General features: G+C 38.9%; 1 protein-coding gene across 1 annotated transcript in view; it reads left to right on the plus strand.

The window, feature by feature from the left end:
- The window catches only part of SHB (SH2 domain containing adaptor protein B), a 327,625-nt gene that overhangs the window by 237,766 nt on the left and 66,128 nt on the right, over window positions 1-23,731 (plus strand). The window contains exons 4-5 of the mRNA XM_073591234.1: window positions 6,306-6,474; window positions 8,015-8,134. Coding sequence (XP_073447335.1) covers window positions 6,306-6,474; window positions 8,015-8,134 — 289 coding nt within the window. The remainder of the gene's footprint in view (window positions 1-6,305; window positions 6,475-8,014; window positions 8,135-23,731) is intronic.

Raw genomic sequence — 23,731 nt, forward strand, 5'->3', positions numbered from 1 at the left:
AAGGGGGCGGGTAATTGGCAAATGGGCCACAGGAACTGTGCTCATAGCAATAAAGTTGGAAAGTTCAACTATGGTCTGGAGCATTAGCTCCATCTTGTGGATATTTACTATATTGTTCAAAAAAAATCCTTAATTGAAAACGAATGTGACTTTTTATTAGGAACAGGAAGTGGACGGGTAGTTGGAAAATAGACCACAGGAACTGTGCTCATGGCAATAAGGTTGGAAAGTTCAACTATGGTCTGGAGCTTAGCTCCATCTTGTGGATATTTACTATATTGTTCACAAAAAACTCCTTAATTGAAAACGAATGTGACTTTTTGTTAGGAACAGGAAGTGGGCGGGTAATTGGAAAATAGACCACAGGAACTGTGCTCATAGCAATAAAGTTGGAAAGTTCAACTATGGTCTGGAGCCTAGCTCCATCTTGTGGATATTTACTATATTGTTCACAAAAAACTCCTTACTTAAAACAAATGTGACTCCATATCAAACATCTCCTAAGTGGAGACGACATGTTGTTATAGTCCCCCTACTGGTTAAAAACAGGTAGGTGAATCCACCCATATAGGTGGTGGGGAAGTGAGAAAAAATATATAAGTGAATAAAATTAATGGTGGTGTTTTTGTAGAGAGAAAAGGGGGGGGGACTCATGTAACCCTGCATTCTATAACAGCCCCAGTCTCGGTTTACATACAAAAATGATTACAAAACTAAATAGCATTTATTAAACCTTAAAAGGCTGCAATATAACCTATCCCCGTCTGACTCGAATAATAAAGGGGACAAAGAAGAGGGGGGGAAAAAATATTCCATCTTGCACCCTGGACAGCTATCTCTGACCTCAACCATAATACAAGTGGTGCCTAACTCACTCACATGATCTGAGGTGGACAGATAATGATATTCCTAGACACTCCTGGATTCAATCATTTGTAAGAAAACAATTAAGGTCCAGATCTATATTCATCCCATGTGGTTGCATAGTCCGTAATTTATAAAGCCAGTACGTTTCATTCCTAGATATTGCCCTTTTCATATGGGTACCTCTCCAATCCCTAGAGATTTTGTCAATCCCATAGAATGTACACAGTGATGGGTCACTATCATGGTAAAGTTTGAAGTGTCTTGATACACTATGGTTAGGGTATCCCTTTTTAATATTTGTTAAATGTTCATTTATTCTTACTTTCAGTTGGCGTGTGGTTCTGCCCACGTATTGAAGGGAGCATGGGCATTCCAGAACATATGTTACGTGATCAGAATCGCATGTGATGAGAGGTTTAATATCAAATTGTTGTTGTGTTACTATAGATTGGAACTGGGTCTTCTTTTTCTTGGTACCTGGTTTTCTGGTTATTTTACAAGCATTGCATCTAGTGCAATAGTGAAAACCAGAACCATCCAGAAAAGTGGGAGGTTTCCCGGGGGGATCTGGTACGTTTGGAGCCAAGCGATTCCTAAGGGTAGGGGCTCTTCGGTAGATAAACTTAGGTTTATTGGGCAGGGAAGACTGGAGATCTTTATCTTTGAGTAGGATAGGCCAGAATTTTTTGAAGATACCTTCTACTGTTTTATATTGGCGATGAAAGCCCGATATGAACGCACAGTCACCCTTATATTCTTTTTTTGGTTTAGGGACCAATAGGGACTGTCTGTCCATATTTGCCACCTGTGAGACCAATTTTGTCAAGATATGGGCGGGGTATCCCTTTTCTCTAAATCTAGTGGTGAGAATTGCTGCTTGTGTGAAATAATCCAAGATATTAGCACAATTTCGCCGTATACGCATATATTGCCCTTTCGGTACAGCTCCTATCCATTGCGGATGGTGACAGCTGTGTGTAGGGACATATGCGTTACGGTCAGTTTCTTTAAAAAAAGTCTTTGTACTAATATGATCACCTTGTTTGAAGAGTGTTAGATCCAAATAATTCACCGTGGCCAAACTGTACTCCGCTGTGAACTTTAGATTGTACTTATTCATATTCATACTCTCCAAAAACTTGTTAAAACTTTCTTTGGTTCCCTCCCACAGAATCATCACGTCATCTATGTATCTTTTATACAGAAGAAGTGAGTGAGGTCTGTTTTTGAAAATGGTCTCTGATTCCCATTTATTTAACGTAATATTCGCCACGCTAGGTGCATAGCGGGCTCCCATGGCTACACCGCCAATTTGATTGTAGTATTCGTTTAATGCCCAGAAATAATTATTCCCCATGGCCATAGATAATCCTTTAATCAAAAATTTGATTTGTGATTTTTTCAGGGTGGATTGGTTGGTGAGAGCCCACCTCACTGCTTCTAACACATCTGTTTGGCGAAGGTTTGTATACAAAGACTCGATGTCTATTGTTACTAGTAAGGTTTGGTCCGTGATGATGGTGGATTGTAACAGTGTAATTAGTTCTCGACTATCTTTGAGATAGGATTGGCTCTGTGGGACTAGAGGCTGGAGGAAAGTGTCGAGGTATTCCCCCACCCTAGAGTACAGAGAGCCAATCCCACTCACTATTGGACGGCCTGGTGGGTTTACCTTATCTTTATGTATTTTTGGTACTATGTAGAGTACCGGAATTCTGGGTGTAGTTAGGTTCAAATAATCTGCTTCTTTCTGAGTTAATATTTGTTTACTGGTACCTTGGTTAATCCAATCTAATAGTTGTTGTTTCAGTTGTGGGGTAGGGTTACTTTTAAGCTTTTTATACGTTGAGGTGTCATTCAACTGTCTCCTTAGTTCTGTATTATAGTTTTCTTTGGTTAGTATTACCAAACCTCCCCCCTTGTCAGCAGGTCTCACCACTATCTGTTTGTTCTCTTCCAGTTTTTTTATTCCCTCCCATATTCTCTGGTTGTTTCTATGTTGTGATATTTCAATCTGTCGTACTTCATCTTGGACCATACTCTTGAATACTTCTATGTGGTGGTGGGAACCCTTTTGGGGATTGAACACCGAATTATTTTTCAAATTACTGTGTACAAAAGGGTCTGTTATTTCCTGAATCCTAGTGTTGCTGGTTTGCCCTGCAAAATGTTTCCTGATATTTAGTTTCCTTATATATTTCTCAATATCTACGAACAGATTGAACTTATCTATGTTCTTATTTGGCGCAAATTTTAGTCCCTGTGCCAAGACTTCCAATTCTGCCTCCGAAAATTCTATGGTGGTTAAATTGAATAATCCTGCTTTTAGTTGTTTCTCTTCCTTTTTCTTTCTCCCTCTGCCTCTTCTTCCTCTCTTTCTACTCTTTCCATATAGTTTTGTTGTGAGTTGGAAGGGATTCTGTATGGTTCTTTCCAGTCCCTCCATTCCCCCCCTCCCTGGTGTGGATAGGGGTTGTGTACTGGTCTCCCTCTAAAATTACCTCTAAAGTTTCCCCTTGGGGGCCTTAATGGGTACTGATTGCGGTTGTTGGCATAGTAACCATAGTCTGGGGGTCTATAGTCAGTAGGGGGGGGGGTCTGTTATAGTTAGGTCCCCTGTATGGTGAATGGTAAGTGGTAGGGTATGTGTGAGGGTATGTGCCGAAAAAAAGCCCAAGCTCACGGCCACATGCTGATGAGGATGCACCGTCTCCATGACCAGCACTAGACACAGAGCCTGCATGCCCTCTCTTATTGGCTTGTGACTGTCTGCCTCTCCTTCTTGGCCTTCCAGACATACTAATGGCCTGTAGCTGCACTAAGCTGGGATATGTGTATATATATATATATATATATATATATATATATATATATATATATATATATATATATGTACTGATACTGCAGCTAGCAAAATCAACTGCCTGCCTGTAGTATGAGAACACCACCAACCTTCTACAGGTAGCTTTAGTTGAACACTGTGAGGTGGACGCACCCCACTAACTTGTAGGTTTAGCTGAACACTGTGAGCAGGACGCACCCCACTAACTTGTAGGTTTAGCTGAACACTGTGAGGTGGACGCACCACACTAACTTGTAGGTTTAGCTGAACACTGTGAGGTGGACGTACCACACTAACTTGCAGGTTTAGCTGAACACTGTGAGCAGGACGCACCCCACTAACTTGTAGGTTTAGCGGAACACTGTGAGCAGGACGCACCCCACTAACTTGTAGATTTAGCTGAACACTGTGAGCAGGACGCACTGCACTAACTGTAAATAGTCTAGCTGCCTGACTGTGGTACTAATAGGATCAAAAGAACACCAGTAATTTTCTTCAGGTAGCTGTATATACTGTAACAAGACAAGCCTGCCTGTCAGTAAGAAGATAACAGGAACGGATCTAGCTGAACACTGTGAGCAGGACGCACTGCACTAACTGTAAATAGTCTAGCTGCCTGACTGTGGTACTAATAGGATCAAAGGAACACCAGTAATTTTCTTCAGGTAGCTGTAAATACTGTAACAAGACAAGCCTGCCTGTCAGTAGGAAGATAACAAGAACGGATCTAGCTAAACTGAATACAGTGTGTGTGTATATATATATATATATATATATATATATATATATATATATATATATATATATATATATATATATATATATATATATATATGCAACACCTGGGATGCATATATATACACAATACACTGAAAATGCAGCTAACTGACTGACTGTTCTGCCTGATCTATCTAACTCAAATCAAATGTCACTGTCTGTCTCTCTCTCTCTCTCTCTCTCTCTCTCTCTCTCTCTCTCTCTCTCTCTCTCAATGAACGCCGGAACACACACTACACAGGCGGCCTTATATAGTGTGGGGCGTGTACTAAATCCCCTGAGCCATAATTGGCCAAAGCCTCCTTGGCTTTGGCCAATTATGGCTCTCTGTTCAGGCGGCGCTGTGATTGGCCAAGCATGCGGGTCATAGTGCATGCTTGGCCAATCATCAGCCAGCAATGCACTGCGATGCCGCAGTGAATTATGGGCCGTGACGCGCCACACGAATTTGGCGCGAACGGCCCATATCGTTCGCAATTCGACGAACGATCGAACAGCCGATGTTCGAGTCGAACATGGGTTCGACTCGACCACGAAGCTCATCCCTAATAGAGACATACCCAAAAAGACTTGCAACTGTAATTGCAGTGAAAGGTGGTTCTACAAAGTATTAACTCAGGGGGGCTGAATACAAATGCACCCCACACTTTTCACATATTTATTTGTAAAAATTCTTTAAAAAAATGTATCATTTTCCTTCCATTTGACAATTATTGGCAACTTTGTGTTGGTCTTCACATCAATTCACAATAAAATACATTTACGTTTTTGATTGCAACATGACAAAATGTGGAAAATTTCAAGGGGTGTGAATACTTTTTCAAGGCACTGTATGAAACCAGGCTAGGTATCGGTGAGTACTTAAGAATAAGTATTGGTACTCGTACTCGGTCTTAAAAAACTGGTTTCAGTGCATCCCTAACAGTTAGTCCTCATGCACACGGACGTTTTTACAGCTGCTTTTTTGAGCTTTTTTTGCAGCTTAAAAAGGCCTGTCTATGTTAGTCTATGGCTTCATGCCCACCTAGGCGTTTTTGAGCTGCAAGTGGCATAGGCGTTTTTAAGCTGTAAAAAAAACCCAGGACCAGTGGGTTCTGAGAGACGTTTTTCAGCTGTAAAAACGCTCTAACGCTGAAAAACGCTCAAAAACGTCATTCACCAACGTTTTTAGCGTTTTTGATCCATTGAAAAAAAAAAAAAAAAATTTGAAAAAAAAAAAAAACGCTAACGCGGAAAAACGCTCAAAAACGCTAAAAACCGCTAAAAAACGCTATTACAAAAATGCTGAAAAAAGTCACTGCTAAAATACTGGCGTTTTCATAACGTTTTTTTAACAGCCTGTGTGCATGAGGGCTAAGAATACAATTCAATACATGAGGAATTAGAGGGCCCTGCTTGCTTACAATCTAAAATTAAAACATGTACCACTCAATTTTAAGTGTTCAACACTAGCCCTATGTAAGCATACATCAGATTAAATCATGGCAATACCACCATCTATTATTAATGTTGTTTTTTCCTTTGGATCTTAGTACAGCTCCCTCTCCCAAGCTAAACTTTCTCCAAAAAGTTATAGGTTTCCCTAGTCGAATCTTCAAACTGTAAATTGATAAAAACAAACAAGGATGTAAAAATGTGAGAGCCATATTTAAAATGTATTTTATTAAAAGATTACAACTGTACTATATACATGCTAAAGAAATCAATCTCACTAGTCAGAGAGAGTCTATGCAGATACTTGAAACTGCGTTCCTGCTGTCATTGGTTGACACTACTAATCATTTTTTTTTTTTATTATTCATTTGTTCCTTTTCTACAGCGCAGTTCAATGGCACCGAGAGACAGTTATCGCCATCTCCAAGCAGTGACAGACGCAGACAGCTGAGAGCTCCTGGAGGGGGCTTCAAACCGATAAAACACGGCAGCCCTGAACTTTGTGGTATCTTGGGCGAGAGAGTGGATCCAAATATTGCACTGGAGAAACAAATGTGGGTTTTAGTATGAAGTGATATTATTCACTGATGAAGGTGCTCATATAGGATTGTCTTATATGATTAGTTTTTTTTTAAATTGATTATTGTTGCAGTTTTTGAAGGATAAGCCTATCCATAAATAAATAGGGTTTGTTTTAATGCTGGCAGGTGTCTGTCTCCAGCCGGCTTTCAATTTCTGTCTGGAATCTATTGTCTCATACCCTCGCTAGATCCCTTCAAACTGTATATGATAAAAACAAACATCTAAAAAAATGGCAGCACCATGTCTAAAATTATTTTAGTTAACCATTACAACTGCACAATTTAACTCTTGCTAAAGTAATGACAAGGTTTCCATTAAAACGTCAGTTTATCGCTAAACTTCAGGCAAGTAGCTAAGTCCATTTAAGAAATATTTGCCTGGAGTAAAGCGTTAAAAAATATTTTACACTGAGATTGCCCCCCTGGCTTGTATGTTTCTGGGAACTCTGGTGGTACAATATCCCCAGTAAATTTACCAGTTCTACCTCTGACCATTAAGTCCCACTCCTTTTGTTACAACAATTGAAGACTAAGGTTGCATTTTTCTGAGCGCAAGCACCCATACAGCATACAGGAGGCATTTGTATTCATGTCTGCATCTGCTCTGAGCTGCGTGCAGGCAGCCTATGGAGGTGGATGTAGGCAAATTGGCTGCACAAACACAGCTGCGTATCCAAATTTGACACCCGTGCAGGTGCACAGCCCCAAATGCAGACAGCGTTTGGGGCTGTGCAGCTACTACTGCAAGTTTCCGTAGCCTGTCTGCATGCAGCTTGGAGTGGCTGCAGATACCAAAACAAATCGCCTTGCAGTGCAGGTGCCAGTGTCCAATCTGAATACGTCCTTAAAGCCTAAATTTAGTTATATTTTTAAACTGAAAATTTCCGTCCTCTGCCCCTCCCATGCCCCTTCAGCGCCAATTTGCAGCTATTGGAAATGTCAGGTTCGCCTCAAGAATGCCAGTTGTGCCCAACCTTTACAATCCCCTCCCTCCTTCATTCATAAAAGCTGTACTGTAGCTTTCACTCTGTAAATAGAGGAGGGGTCAGAAAGGGCAGGCATAGTCCACATACTTGACGAATGCCCATGACAGGTCCAGTAGCTGTATTAACTGCTGCAGAAGCTTACCATGAGGAGGGGATGAAGATTTCAATTAAGACCAGGCAAGGGGCACTTCTCAATGTAACTAATGTCCCTGTTTTTTCTTTTTTAATTAAAATTAGGCTTTGTTCACCCTACTGCAACATAGCACTATGCATGTCCGTGATGGACATTCATGGACAGACGTAAAAATCATGGAGTTCACAAAATGTCTGTGAATTTACTGACAGTTGGCAAGAGATAATGCTAGGGGTAATTCAGTTTTCCTATATTTACCCAAAATAGAGATACAGTTTTAAAGGGGGCTAACCCTTTAATAATAGCATTTTAAACAGTTGGCATGTTTTCTGATTATACACAGTTGTGTATCTATCACTAACAGTGAAATAATGAGATGTTCTTTTAATTTTAGATGGTATCATGGAGCAATCAGCCGGACAGATGCAGAGAACTTACTGAGGTTGTGCAAAGAATGCAGTTACCTTGTGCGAAACAGCCAGACAAGCAAACATGACTATTCTTTATCACTAAAGTAAGTCACTGTTATTGTGCATGTTATCTTTAGGGAGTAAATACATATAGAGAGTACAATGTGTATGTGTCTCTGTCTATCAATATATGTATCTATTAATCAAAAAAACTGGTCTTAAAAAGTACACTTAATAAGTCCACTGCAGTGAAAGCATTTGTAATTTAAGTGTATCTGTAATAAGGGTCTGGTTGTAAAATTGGGGCAGGTGCCCATTTTCATGCTGCAGCAAAATACGGGGCAAAAATGCCCCAATGGCAGTGATGTCAGTGGGAAGAAGCCTGTCCCAGTGTTCTGGTGCCAACCTATGATGTTGCCAGGTCTGGTCCTGCACCCGCTCATTGCATTCTTCTCTTTTGCCCACACCAGTCTGCTGTTGGAGGGAGCATAATCTTCCTTCCATTTCTCTTCGACTCTATCCTGGTTCCTGCTATGACCAGAGTACAGTTCTGGTAATCCTCCTAAATAGCATAATCTAGCAAGTTCCCAGCTATGATGCTTACATTATATTATTTGTTATATTATAATATTATTATTATTATTATTATTATTATATTATTTTTGTGGATACCCGTGCAGTAATTAATGGAATCCATGTTTATACTGCTCAGAAGATGCCCTGTTCATCATCTTTTTTTTTTTTTTTTTTTTGTTTTGTGTTCTTTTATTTGTTTATTTTTTTTATTTTTTGAGTGCTTTACCTCCACCCAAACCTTATCTCATTTGCTTTCATTACTTTGCAAAAAAAATATTTTATATATATTTACTTTAATTTAAATATATTTTTTTTAAATTACCAGTTTTTTAAGACCGAGTACGAGTACCGATACTTATTCTTAAGTACTCACCGATACCTAGCCTGGGTTCATACAGTGCCTTGAAAAAGTATTCATACAGCTCAAAAGTTTCCACATTTTGTCATGTTACAACCAAAAATGTAAATGTGTTTTATTGGGATTTTATGTGATAGACCAATACAAAGTGGCACATAATTGTTAAGGGGAAGGAAAATGATAAATGGTTTTCAATTTTTTTTACAAATAAATATTTGAAAAGTGTGGCATGGATTTGTATTCAGCCCCCTTTACTCTGTTACCCCTAACTAAAATCTAGTAGAACCAATTGTCTTCAGAAGTCACCTAATTAGTAAATAGAGTCCACTTGTGTGTAATTTAATCTCAGTATAAATAGAGCTGTTCTGTGAAGCCCTCAGAGGTTTGTTAGAGAACCTTAGTGAACAAACAGCGTAACGAAGACCAAGGAACACACCAGACAGGTCAGGGATAACATTGTGGAGAGGTTTAAAGTAGGGTTAGGTTATAACAAAATATCCCAAGCTTTGAACATCTCACAGAGCACTGTTCAATCCATCGTCCGAAAATGAAAAGAGTATGGCACAACTGCAAACCTACCAAGACATTCTAAACCACCTAAACTGACAGGCCGGGCAAGGAGAGCATTAATCAGAGAAGCAGCCAAGAGGCCTATGGTTACTCTGGAGGACCTGCAGAGATCCACAGCTCAGGTAGGAGAATCTGTCCACAGTACAACTATTAGTTGTGCACTCCACAAATCTGGCCTTTATGGAAGAGTGGCATAAAGAAAACTATTGTTGACAGAGAGCCATAAGAAGTCTCTTTTGCAGTTTGCGTGAAGTCATGTGGGGGACACAGCAAACATGTGGAAGAAGGTGCTCTGGTCAGATGAGACCAAAATTGAACTTTTTGGCCTAAAAGCAAAATGCGGAAAACCTAACACTGCATATCACCCTGAACACACCATCCCCACCATGAAACATGGTGGTGGCAGCATCATTTTGCGGGGATGCTTTTCTTCAGCAGGGACAGGGAAGCTGGTCAGAGTTGATGGGAAGATGGAGCCAAATACAGGGCAATTTTAGAAGAAAACCTGTTGGAGTCTGCAAAAGACTTGAGACTGGGGCGGAGGTTCACCTTCCATCAGGACAATGACCCTAAACATACAGCCAGAGCTGCAATGGAATGGTTTAGATCAAAGCATATTCATGTGTTAAAATGGCCCATTCAAAATCCAGACCTAAATCCGTTTGAGAATCTGTGGCAAGACTTGAAAATTGCTGTTCAGACGCTCTCCATCCAGTCTGACAGAGCTTGAGCTATTTTGAAAAGTAGAATGGTCAAAAATTTCACTCTCTAAATGTGTAAAGCTGGTAGAGATACGCCCAAAAAGACTTGCAGCTGTAATTTCAGTGAAAGGTGGTTCTACAAAGTATTGACTCAGGGGGGCTGAATACAAATGTACGCCACACTTTTCACATATTTATTTGTAAAAAAATGTAAAAACCATTTATCATTTTCCTTCCACTTCACAATTATGTGCCACTTTGTGTTGGTCTATCACATAAAATCCCAATAAAATACATTTATGTTTTTGGTTGTAACATGACAAAATGTGGAAAATTTCAAGGGGTATCAAGGCACTGTATGCCTTTGTTTTGCATCTACATGTTTGTATGAAGTAATTTCCTCAAACGTTAACTGTTGGTTATAACTAAGGTCCAAGTTTCTCCATCCTCTCCCAGTACTGACACTCGTTCCCTTTTGCTCTGTTTGACAGTGACTTTTGTGGTTGAACTTGATGTTGTGTACAAAATCCTTCAACATCTCTTTCAAGGAAATACAAGGGGCTTCAGGGGGAAATGTATGTTATGATGAAAACAAGCAGCAACGAGCTGTTCAGTTGCGTCTTGCTGTGTATGTGCAGCTTTGGCATACTATCTGCTGTGCCGCTGTGTGCTCAGTGGCATGCACCAGCAGGTAAAATAATGACTGGTCTGTTCACGTCATGTTTATGCACTGCAGGCAGATATATTGTGTTCTGTTGAGCTTCAGCAACAGGTTATTATAGAAGAAAAAGAAGACTAAGCAAATGTACGCAGCACATAAGCTCAATCCCATGTTATGATTTTTTTTTTGCTCTGTAATAATTCTCCAAATTCCAATGAAATGACATCACAAACTGCTCTGAGACCTTGCGTCAAGCAATCACCTTTTTATAGGTCGCATTGTAAATGTTTTAATTAGTGTAGCCAAATAAAGCAGCTTATCTTTTATCTGCTGTAATAACTCACAGGATTTAGTCCTGACACCTGGATTAGAAGTGAGGCCCAGGTTAATTGCATTGCTCCCTTATGTGTTGTAGTTCAACTGCGGTGTGACCTCTTAATTTAGCTGACAAATCCCTTGAATTATCCCTTACCAAGTTTAAAGAGCGATTCTTGTGTGAAACCTCCCAGTGGGCTTAAGTTAGCGTTAAATTCATATTTGGAGATTTCCAGACTGTAAAGTATAATGAAACAACTTGATATTTGTGTTGAGATGCTTTCTTTCTTTTATTCTGTGTTACTACTTATTACCTGCTATTGTTGTTTGTACTTTTTGTACTTTGAATAAAACTATTTTTTGGAAACATAATTGAGGTGAAGACGTTTTCCATGTCATGTGTATTTTGGACTTATCTCCCTTGAACTTCTTGGGCCCCTTTTACACGGGCGATCTGATCAGGTTTGCTGCCGGTCAGTTTTTCAGCCGGACCCTGCAGTGTCCTCTATGGAGCGGCGGATGCCAGTGGACACATGTCCGCTGGCACCCACTGCTATCCGGTCCTGTCCGTCAAAATCAGACAGATGGGGGATCTATTCCCCATCCGTCTGGAGGATCAGATGGAAACGGACACGCGGTTCATTTCCATCCCTGTAGACAAGAGCAGGCTGTGTCCGTGTCTGCTCTGCATAGCGTCAGCAGCGTAGGATCAGCAGAGTGATTCCCCGCTGAGCAAGCGGATCCTGCTTCACAGAGGTGCCTGTGTGCAAGGTGTTCAAAGATAAAGCATCAGTTCATTCAAGATTTTCAGATTTTCTTGCGATCGTTCAACTTTTTGGAAACCTCCTCCCTTGTTTGAATATAGTCTGCAGTGGGTAAAAAGATTAAAGTGATTGTAAACCTCAGACCTGAAATATGAACTAAGCATATCCCTCTATAGTGTGTACTTGTCTCAATCCAGAGCACTAAGTGTAATTTCTTGAATTGAAAAATATATGCTGAATATATAAACTCGTGCTAATGGCGAAACAAAAATCGGTGAAATAGAATTGCAGCTGTTATACACAAAGTGCTAATCACTTGGAAAACATGAAAAGGTAGATATAAATATAGCGCTCGCAAACAATAAATAAATATGGAATGAAAAATAATAAAACACAAAGTCCAAAACAAATGACTCAAGGTGCTCCAATGCAAAATGAAGAGAAGAAAGGTGCTTCAAAAAATTCAGGTGCACAACACCCCCTTATGTGTCCCCACTCACCAGATCCACATGACCCCCAGCTTTTCAGTCTGGTGGGTCACTTAAGGCTTAATATGGATGTCTTTAGGATGATGGATAGGAGATCAGGTCATCAAATCCAGGGTTGCTTGGTGAAGGGTTTCAACAATCTTTTGACGAGATTGTTGTTTTTTTGTTTTTTATTTTCTGTTTTTAATTCTATTTTTCAATAAACTATATTGAAACTATCATGTATTGCCCAGTTTTGATATTACAAGTGACAGAATTCTGGTTACTGATTACATTTGTGGGTAATTGATCGCTTAGTTTCTGGTGATCACTTGCAATATTATGTGTGATTCCTGCGATTGAAATTGACTGAAGATTGCCACGTATTTTGCCAGCCTTAAACATTAGTAATTGATCATTGGTAGTGACCTTTATAGCTTTTTCTCCTGTTCTTGTACAAAACCATTTACCTAGGGCAACCAAGGATGGACCATAGCTGAAGACAACAATGCAAATAAGTCCCTGATATTTATGTCAACATATATCTTGTAAAAGCTTCTCACAGTCTTTAAATTGGGTATTCTTGACACTTGTACGATGTGCACGATTTTCTGAGCTATGTGACTCTTCACTTACATAATTCTGTAATTTAACTTGTGTGTTAAATGGCCTTTAGGTAAAATATTAATATATGCAGTTTGACTGCATTCATAAAGCTGGCAGCTCAAGTAATGTAACTTTTAAATGACCTCAACTGTAAGAAGACGACATTTTTTTAAACTCCCTTTTACTGTTTTTTTAGTATTTATTTTCCTGGGTCAGGAGGAGAAAGTGAAGTGGCAAGTGCACATTGTTAGGCTGAATGACAGGAAAGTTTGTATTGTACAAGAAGTATGGTTTTGACAGTTTGCCAGTAATAGCCACTTTCTTCTAACGATACAAACTAAAGCCTAAGCAAGGTTGCTGGAAATACTACGATTTTATTATCTGTTGGGATTATTAATATTACTTACTAAATGGGGCCTGAAGCTGCAGATCATGATTTGAAACGGTTTACAGCTGATCAGGCAAATGTGCGTGTGTAAATAGAAATGTGGTAAATGGTATTTTTTTTTTTTTTTTTTTTTAGCTGCATGAATTATTGATTTATTTCAGGTACTTATATAGCACTGTCAATTTATGCAGCGCTTTACATATACATTGTACATTCACATCAGTCTGATAATTTAACATCTGCACATTGTCCTAAAACCTGGCTCCACTCTTGTCATCTTACAGATGCCAGGAGTGTACACTACACTGATCATGCTCCATACACCGTGTTCACAATAAAGAAAAATTGCTAGGTAGAAAGTAGTTTTCTACCAAAAAATTCTACCCCCTAGCATTTATTTATTTTTTTTACAGTCCTGAGCTGTTGCTGTTGATAATCTTCAATTCTTTCATGCAAATTTAAAACTCAAGAAGCTAAATGTAATCTTATAATTTTACCCAATATTCAAATTCTATTCAAACTGGAGTTTCATCTGTTCCCCAGAAAAGTGAATGCATGTGCTCTATTGCTTACAAAAGGTGGTTATTGGGCAGAAATGTAGAATATTTTACAATATATCTAATCAGGCTCACAGTGGTAGTGCCTGCACTTCAGAAATAAACAGAGGGTATGAATGTGACATTGTTTATTAGCAATCTTTAGTGCACTAAGCTGGGTTCACTCCAGCAGCTTTAAAATACCACGCTTGATACATCTGGAGGAGGTGCTCTGCAAGGTACAAAGGTTTTGTGATTGTTTCATTAGGTGGGATTTTGTACCGTAAACAAAATATGGCACATGCCCTGTCCATGTTAAATATATTGCACTGTAGGGGATGAGGAAACAGACAAAACCAAGAACCAACTGTGCCAAAAAATAACAAGCTGTGCAGGTGACCATTGTTGAGAAAAATACATTTTTTTTCAAAGTCCAGTATATACATTGCCAGAATTTTTAGCCTCTCACTAAATCCGAACATAGAGGATTCGAATTTCCGCCAGTTCAGCAGGGACTGGCAGAGATTCGAACCATGTATGGACAGGCTGAATGTACCCAAGTTGATTCAAAAATTACCAATGCACAATTGGAGTTTAAAGGTGCAAACAATCAATAAGAATTGATATTACAAAAATAGGTACATTTTATTAAACAAACATATTTAAGAAAAGCTATTTTGTATATATAAAAAAGAGCATACTACAGCTCACACTACAAAAGAATGGTTGCCTCTACATGTTTCACCACTATCGTGGCTCCTTCTGGAGCTTTTGTAGGACCTTAATAGGATGATCAGCCACAGCGACCGATCATCCTGATACCTGCTGTTATCTGCAAAATTCCAAGCCAATTTCAAAAGGGTTAATCCCTCTGGGATAGACCAATTGTTTTTGATCTCCTTGGATTTAAAGGTATCATAGTGATATCAAACTAATGAACATTGGTATTCTCAAAGAAGGAATTGCCTCGATGGCACAGTCCCTTTGTTTGCTGCTAGTATATGAAGTTTGCGTCTTTGGGAAGATGTTAGTATCAGTCCATCAATTTGTCAAACCTCTCATTATAACAGGGTGTGACTACAGGCTTATTATTCACCCTTCACTTTCGGCATACAGACACCTCATTGGAGCTCTTGAGGGGCCCTGAGGACTCCTTGGAACCATGATCTTTTAAAGGCTGATAATGTATTAAGGTCCTACAAAAGCTCAGAAGAAGCCACGATAGTGGTGAAACACGTAGAGGCAACCATTCTTTTGTATTGTCACCGCTGAGCTGTAGTATGCTCTTTTTTTATATATACAAAATTGTTTTTGTTAAATATGTTTGTTTAATAAAATGTATCTATTTTTGTAATATCAATTCTTATTGATTGCACCTTTAACCTCCCTGGCGGTATGATTATTTCGGATTTTAGGTGCTGAAAGCGGTACAATTATTTTGCATGGAAATTTGGCGTTATATATTGTAGGCCTGTAATTCTTCACAATAACACACTTAAATCTGTGCAAACAAGAGTCTAGTAGATATCCCGGGTATGATGAAGTTTGAAACACAAAAACATAAATTATAATATAATAAATAAATATAAATAATTTTAAAAAAATAATAATATAATAATAAAATAAATTTCCCCACGATTCACTATCGCTCAATTCTGCAAGTGTTCTAATTTACTATCGCTGTTTTCTATCTGGTCTAAAGCCACTTTTGACGTAAAGGGACACTTTTTGGTTACTATGGACAATCTCCAGTTTCCAGGCAGAAAAACCAGTATATATAACATAAAACTGCATGCAGGGCATGGGCCAAAGCACTGGGGACAAAAGGGATGTGAAATAATTTCATACAGTACTGTAATCTGTAAGATTACAGTACTGTATGTGTTATGGTTTTTACATTTTTTTGAATTTGCCGCCAGACTCCGCCCCTGTGCGTCACGACACTCGCAGGGAACGGAGCCTGGCACAGAGAGGCTTCGGAAGAGGACGGAGCCCGCTGACACTGCGGGGGGACATCGCAGGATCCTGGGGACAAGGTAAGTAACGCCGCACCAGGATCCTGCAATGTAATCCCGAGTGTGGCTTGGGGTTACCGCTAATTGGACTGAAATTTAACCCCGAGCCACACTCATGAATACCGTCAGGGTGGTTAAACTCCAATTGTGCGTTGGTAATTTATTTATTTATTTTAAGGAGGTGGTGTATATTGTAAACTCTCCAACTTCTAACATTATATTTGCTGTTTGTACCCAAGTTGATCTCTCAATCAACTTGGGTACGGCCAGCCTGTCGGATTTTACATGTGATTATTGCTAGTGGCTATCATAGCCACTAGCAATAATCACTGTGTTCTCCAAACACCCCCAGATACATGCTACACCTATAACATCTGTGGAACGCACCAAAAAACATTTTGAGAAACAAAAATGTGCTCAGATCAGTTCAGTTTGTGATAACTCCAATATTTAAGACAATCTTTAAATGCCATTTAAATCCACTTAGGGCTTGTTTACACCATGTCTGATGAGCTGCATTTTTCTGCACGCCACTGAACATGTATGGTATGCACAGGCTACTTAGAAAACAGTTGTTCTCAATGTGCCCTGTTTACACTATGCCTACGTGTTGATGTGCAGAAAAATGCACCACAACCATCTTTCAAAAGCAACCATCTTCACTGTCATTGCAGGCTCAAGTAGTTGGTATTTATTATCTGAATTCTTTAAAGGGGTTGTTGTACTGCACATAAATAATAACTGTAGCTAGATATGTAAGAGGGTAAAGCAGAATACACTGATAAGCGCTTGCAGCCATTGGCTGCAAGTGCTGATCAAATGCTGATTATCTAGCATAACAGATAAATATATAGTCAGCACTTAGCTGGAAAGCAGTAGCAGCTAGCACTAAGAGGTCAATATGCCCAGCTCTTCTCAGTGAATAAGTGTATAACAGCGCAGCGCTCTAAAACTAAATGTGCAAATAAACAAGGAAAAATTATGCATAAATGTAAAATGTGACATAAGGAAATTTGTGAGAAAATGCCTCAAATAGTTCAATAAATGGGCACGTACCCTTTAAATGCAAGTGAATCAATATGTGAAACTCTGTTCACCAATATATAAAGACGATGGATTGATTGGCTCCTTTAAGTGCTATCCAGATGGTTCAAGCCCTCTTTAGCACCTCACCACAGTGATAACCAGCACACCAAACTCACCATAATGTATAGCTGCGTAAATTATAGGCAGCACATAAGCATTGTAAGGTCTCCCAGAATGAGCGAGCAGAATGTTTTTCTAGCATTACTGTTCGACAGAACCCGGTTGTTAGACCAGCTTCTGTTGAACAGTCAGTGGTACACACGGACTGAAAGTCACCTGGTTCCTGCTAAACCGGCCGATTTTTGCCCCACGTGTACCCCGCTTAAAGCCTTAAACCCTTGTGGTGTGAATAAAGTGACACTAAAGATGGGTCTATATCCAAAACTTTATTTAGTTTAGATGTTTCCCTCACTTCCTGTCTTCTAAAATGTTGTCCTGCATCTTTCAATCCATCTCACCCGTAGCAGAAGCTTAAGCAGATTTTAGAGGGGCATGTTTAGGGAAAAAACAGCCAATCAACCCACCCTTTGATAATGCCTACATGACCCCCAACAATGGCTGTGGCTTTGTATTGACAGCTTGAAAGACCTAAAACTAATATAAGGTGAAGTTAGCCACAGAATGACAGATGTTTCTCCTTCCATTTTTATCAGGGAGACATCTGCCTGTTGTCTGTATTACTGGGACCCAACACTATCTTTTCTAGGCAGCCTAAAAGATTGAAGTTCCAGGGATACATTCTTTGGATTGGACCGTTTACATATAGATTTTCCAGTAAGTTGGAAAGTCTCTGTGTAAAAGATTAGGTATGCCTAATGGTTGAAAACACTCATTATCACCCAATTGGTCTTCGGATTGGGGTGCAGCCTGGCTTTTTCTGTCTAGATTCCAAGCTGGGGATCCCAAATATTGCAAGAATATATTGTGATCTTTAGCTTTCCCAGGATCCAGCTGTGGGAGTGCCATCACCCTCACTTAGGTGACTGGATCTTAAGATGCAGTCTAAGATAATTACCGGTATCTTATACCAGTGATTTTTTTTTTATTGTGTGTGTCTATAGCTAAAATTTTAACATGTTGGTTGATCATTAATTTTTTGGGGTTTTTTTTGGCAAGATCCACTTTTAAATATCTTTTTCTATTTCTCTTTCTGGGATTTTCCATATTTAAAACTGAGATGCACCTAGTCTTTGGCGTATATATTTGTATTAATCGCAGAAAATTACCTTTCCCATTCAGCAGTGGTGCATAACCTGATATCTTATATACAGTATGTACACATATATTCAACTAAAGCGTTTTAGCACAAGCAGCATACCCTAAGCAATGGACAACATTTGGATCAGGAATAATTAATGAATGAAGGCTTGTGTTTGTTAGGAAATAACTCCAGGAACCTAGAAAGGTATTACTTTTTTTTTTTTTGCTATTCCTTCCTTTTTATTTCATTAACCTTAACATAAATAAACAAAGTGGTTATAAATTATTCCATGTACGTTTCCAGACTCCTATTGAGTTTGCTTTTTCCAGAAGTCATAAGAGTAAATCATCCTGCTCATAATTAGTGCCGATTGCTCTGAAAATGAGTCTAGCTATGTGCAATAAAACAAGAAAGCTCAGGTCATAATGAGGACATCTGGATGTATGCTCCTGTTTAAAGGAATCGATCAGTTCTATCATTTAAATAAGACTACAACCTTGTGTCGTAAAAGAGGTTTGTTTTTGTTTTTTTTTAGTTTACCTATAGATTTATCCAACCCTGTTTAAAACCCCTGGTTAATAGAAGGTAAAAGTTTTACGTGATACGGGTACATCTCTTAAGATTTTCACTTACAGCAAGCACAGTGACATTTGATTGGGTATGTGGCAGGTGTTCTGACTCTTGCTAACAAGTCTAGTTAAAGTGATATTAAAACCCTGTTTTGTTTTTGTTTTTTAAATAACAAACATGTTACACTTGCCTGCTCTGTGCTATGGTTTTGCACAGAGCAGACTGGATCCTTCTCCTCTCGGGCCCAACGCCGGTGCTCCTGGTTCTATCCTCCTACCGGGTGCCCCCACAAGGAAGCAGCCATGGCTCTGTTTGTCCATTCACACATGGAGACACCGTTCAGCCTGCCCCCTCTGTCTCCTGATTGGCTCACTGGCTGTGATTGACAGCAGCAGGAGCCAACAGCAAAGCTTTTGTGGACATTGCTGGATCGAGAGGGGACTCTCGGGAAAGTACTCTGCTGCACAGAGAAGTTTTTTTACCTTCTTGCATAGAATGCATGAAGGTAAAAAACCTTGTGCCTTTACAACCATTTTAAATGGCCCCTGGCACTTGCCACTGGACAGAGTTTTGGGGTATGGCACCCCAGCTGTAGGATAGGCTTTCAGGCAGTAACTAATTGCTTAGTATTGCTTTAAACTTCCTATGAATAAATAGGACTATTGTCATTACCTAGTCACATTTGTGCGTAATAAAAAAGAATGTTCCTAATGTGTCCTAAATTATTGCCATCCTAGATAATTGAATGGTCTCTGGATACTAGAAGCAGCTTGTATGCCTAAAGTGATTGTAATGGTTTGTGTTTGTTATTAAAAAAAAAAAATATTATACTTGCCTGCTCTGTGCAAGGGTTTTAAGCGGCCCTGATCCTCCTCTTCATCTAGTGCCGCCACAGAGACCCTCTTTCCATGCCATGAGGGGCACCCGTGTGGGCGCACTCTCGAGTCCCGCTGCTGTGTCCATTGACACAGACAGCAGGACTCGGCCCCGCCCCCCAGCTCCCATGTCACTGGATTTGATTGATGGCAGCAGGAGCCAATGGCTCCTGCTGCTATCAATCTATCCAATGAGGACAGAGACAGCGGCTGGAGCTGCTGGGCTCGTGCTCATCACTGGAACAAACAGGTTCAGGTAAGAAAAAGGGGGGGTTCTGGGGGGCAGCTGCAGCACAGAAGGTTTTTAACCTTATTGCATAGAATGCATTAAGGTGAAAAAGATTGACTTTACAACCCTTTTAATGTCATTAACTTTTACAAAGGTCTGTTGTTTCTATCTTGCTCCGCACACCTGTTAAAGTGTAACTAAGTAAAAAAAAAAGGTAATCTATTGCAGCATACCAGTCCTTCGATGTGGTGGCTGCATATGTTTCTGTTTTTGAGTCTTTTTCCCTTTTATTTTCACCTGGTGATCCTGCAAATAACATACTTCCTGTCCTTTCTTGTCTTCACACTTCTCATTTGTATATATAGAGGGAGCTATGGTTGTCACACATGCTGGAGCTTAAATATTTTCATCTCCATTACATGGAGGATTAATGGAACTGGTAGATTACTCAATAAAGATAAAGTTTTTTTTAAGCTCACAAAAAGTGACAAGAACACTGCATTTCTGACAAGCTCAACAGGTACTTTCTGTATTTTCTAAAAATGTTTTTTAGCCTGAAAAGTGAATGCAGCCACTACCGATAAACCATTTTTAGGTTTAGATACACTATACAAACTATACACTACAGAAACTTTTAAAATGTCAACAATTCACCAAGTTGTAAAGAAAGGATACAGTAGGTGTGATAGCCCTGGACAAAAGCACATTTAAAATTAGCAAAAAAAGCACCAATTCTTTTTTTATATACGTTCCATTTATTCATTGCAATTCTGTAAGGAGCATCAAGTGATTGACAGGTTCAGAGAAGTGTAGATATGCACCAACTCCATCCCATATGGAAGCATCCGATCTGTCTAAGTGGCCTTATCCTTTAAGCGTTAATAAGTTGATATGTTGTGGATACTGTAGAGTCCATTTTAGATTTCACTTGTGTCAGAACATCTTTATTACATTTCAAAAAGAGTTCTTTGCTGAAATTTGTTAGCTCGCTCTGCAGAGAAATCGTAATCAGATTAAGAGATGTATACCATTTCCATAAAACTTAATTTGCGTGTGCTCATGCTGGTATAATGCTTTTTAAGAGAACAGATTTCCTTTTCTACATAAGCTTCCAGTCAGCACATTACTTGAATTATTTAAGGAATGCTTTAACATTGCAAGTGTGGTTCCTCGCTAGGGATTCTATAGTTTCCCTGCAAATTGCTCCGACCCTAGAGATTTAAAGTAAAGTTCTCTGAAAACCCCACTAGTATATTATTTATCATCTGCCATTGTGCTTTCCGAGTTTCTATGTCTTTCTTTACTTATTCACCTGTTGACAGGCTTAACAAGTAACCTGATTTCTCTTCAGATTTTACAATCCCTGGAATAGGACTGTAAAATCTGTTTCTGTAGGATTCATTATGGCAGAAACAGCATGTACTGTATATTCTTTACTTTATGCATGCTATGGGATGCATTGGGGGAGATTTACTAAAACTAGTGAACTTTGGTGAATCTGGTGCAGCTGTCCATGGTAGCCAATCAGCTTCTAACTTCAGCTTGTTCAGTTAAGCTTTGGCAATAAAACCTGGAAGCTGATTGGTTTCTATGCAGAGCTGCACCAGATTTTGTACTCTCCAGTTTTAGTAAATAGGCCCCATTGCTAAAGATTGGGAGATAACCATTCAAGACAGAAACAATCATTTGTCTTGCATAGGATCAATGTCTTATGAGCTTCTGATATCCCTTAAAGCCTGGTGCAGAGGATGGAATTATCGTACGAATGATCGTCATTTTTTTTTTTTTTTTTTTTTTTTTTTTAAAGCGGTATTTTCCGTACGATTTACTGATCATGTGTACTAGGCTTTAGTGAAATGTAAAAGTTTCATTGTCTCCCATTCCCAACCTCATTACTAATTGGCAGCATTAATTTTAGCCATGTCTGCTTTGTCTCACTTCAAACATTGTGCTGAATGACTCGATGGGGCATATTTAAAAAAAAAAAAGTGAATGTGACTTTCACGAAATATTGACTGCAGGTAAATTGTAAATGGTAATTGTGTTTTTAAATTACAAGGATTGAAATACCTACATTGTTTGGTGAATGTCACATTCACTGCTATACAAATATGCCCCTATGTGTTAAGGTCCTACCAGAAGTTTGGTAGCCCCATTGGGTGGGACTTTTAAGGCTCAAAAAGTACTTATCAGTATCTTAAAATGTATACGTTTTATTTAAATTCCATAAAAATTGGTATGCAAACATTAAAAATTCCACATAAGATGAATACAAAATAACAAAATTCAGTATATTTAGACTTATTTTTGCTATACATACAGGGATCACATATAGTTAACACGTTTTGAAGTCAAATAGCTCCTTCTTCAGGAATAACTCTGCAGATAGTAAGATGTGATCTGTAGGTATGAGTCACAACATATTAGGACATATAAAAAAAATAGCTATTTTATTTATTTTTTATACTTTTGTGATTTGTTTGATACTATCTTTTAGACCCCTGAAAAACATCTTTTAATTTCCTCTCCTGTGTCAGCCTTATGTGGTCTTAGTGCACACCTGGCCGGCCCTATTGGGCCAAAGATTCTTCGCCCCCCCTCATTTGTCCATCTTATCTTGGGGGTCTAGCCTTTTTTGATGGAAATGGTGGCAACTCATTGGTCCAAACTGTTTTTATATGACCAGTCTCTGATTCACATACCAGGAACACTCTAAGTAAAATGTATGTACTTGCCCTATGCAATTCTTTGATGACATTTTTTATATGTCCTAATATGTTGTGACTCTTACCCCAGATCACATCAATCTATCTTCAGAGTTATCCCTGAAGTTGGAGCTGTTTGACTTTGACAGGCTCCGTTCCCTGCGAGCGTCGCGACCCACGGAGGCGGAGCCTGGCGGCAAATTCAAAAAAATGTACAAACCATAACACATACAGTACTGTAATCTTACAGATTACAGTACTGTATGAAATTATTTTACATCCCTTTTGTCCCCAGTGCTTTGGCCCATGCCCTGCATGCAGTTTTATATGATATATACTGTTCTTTCTGCCTGGAAACTGGAGATTGTCCATAGCAACCAAAAAGTGTCCCTTTATGTCAAAAGTGGCTTTAGACCAGCTAGAAAACAGCGATAGTAAATTAGAACACTTGCAGAATTGAGCGATTCGTGGGGAAATGTATTTTATTATTATTATATTATTATTTTTTTTTTAATTATTTATATTTATTTATTATATTATAATTTATGTTTTTGTGTTTCAAACTTCATCATACCCAGGATATCTACTAGACTCTTGTTTGGACAGATTTAAGTGTGTTATTGTTAAGAATTACAGGCCTACAATATAAAACGCCAAATTTCCATGCAAAATAATTGTACCGCTTTCAGCACCTAAAATCCAAAATAATCATACCGCCAGGGAGGTTAAGAAGTACTTTTTGAGCCTTAAAAGTCTCTATGTGTTGAGGTAGACCATGGTAATCTTGAATTTGTACAAAAGCTTTCATATAGCAATTAATATGTTATTCCAAAAAATTGTTATTATATATTAGTTGGTAAAAACAGTACTAAATATTAAAGCAAGGTTTGTGGGTGATTGCAAATATTTATCTTAACATCGGACACATCTATTAGGAAATGTTCAAGGTAACCAAACATTTGCAATTCCCCGCAGAGAAACATCCAGAAATGGCAGATCAATTTCATTTGGCATTAATGTTTTGCTGCAGATGAACGCAAATGTTTAATACACCAAATATATTCATGCACATCAGTTT

The sequence above is a fragment of the Aquarana catesbeiana genome, linkage group LG01 (genome assembly GCF_042186555.1).
Source record: "Aquarana catesbeiana isolate 2022-GZ linkage group LG01, ASM4218655v1, whole genome shotgun sequence".
Lineage (NCBI taxonomy): Eukaryota > Metazoa > Chordata > Amphibia > Anura > Ranidae > Aquarana > Aquarana catesbeiana.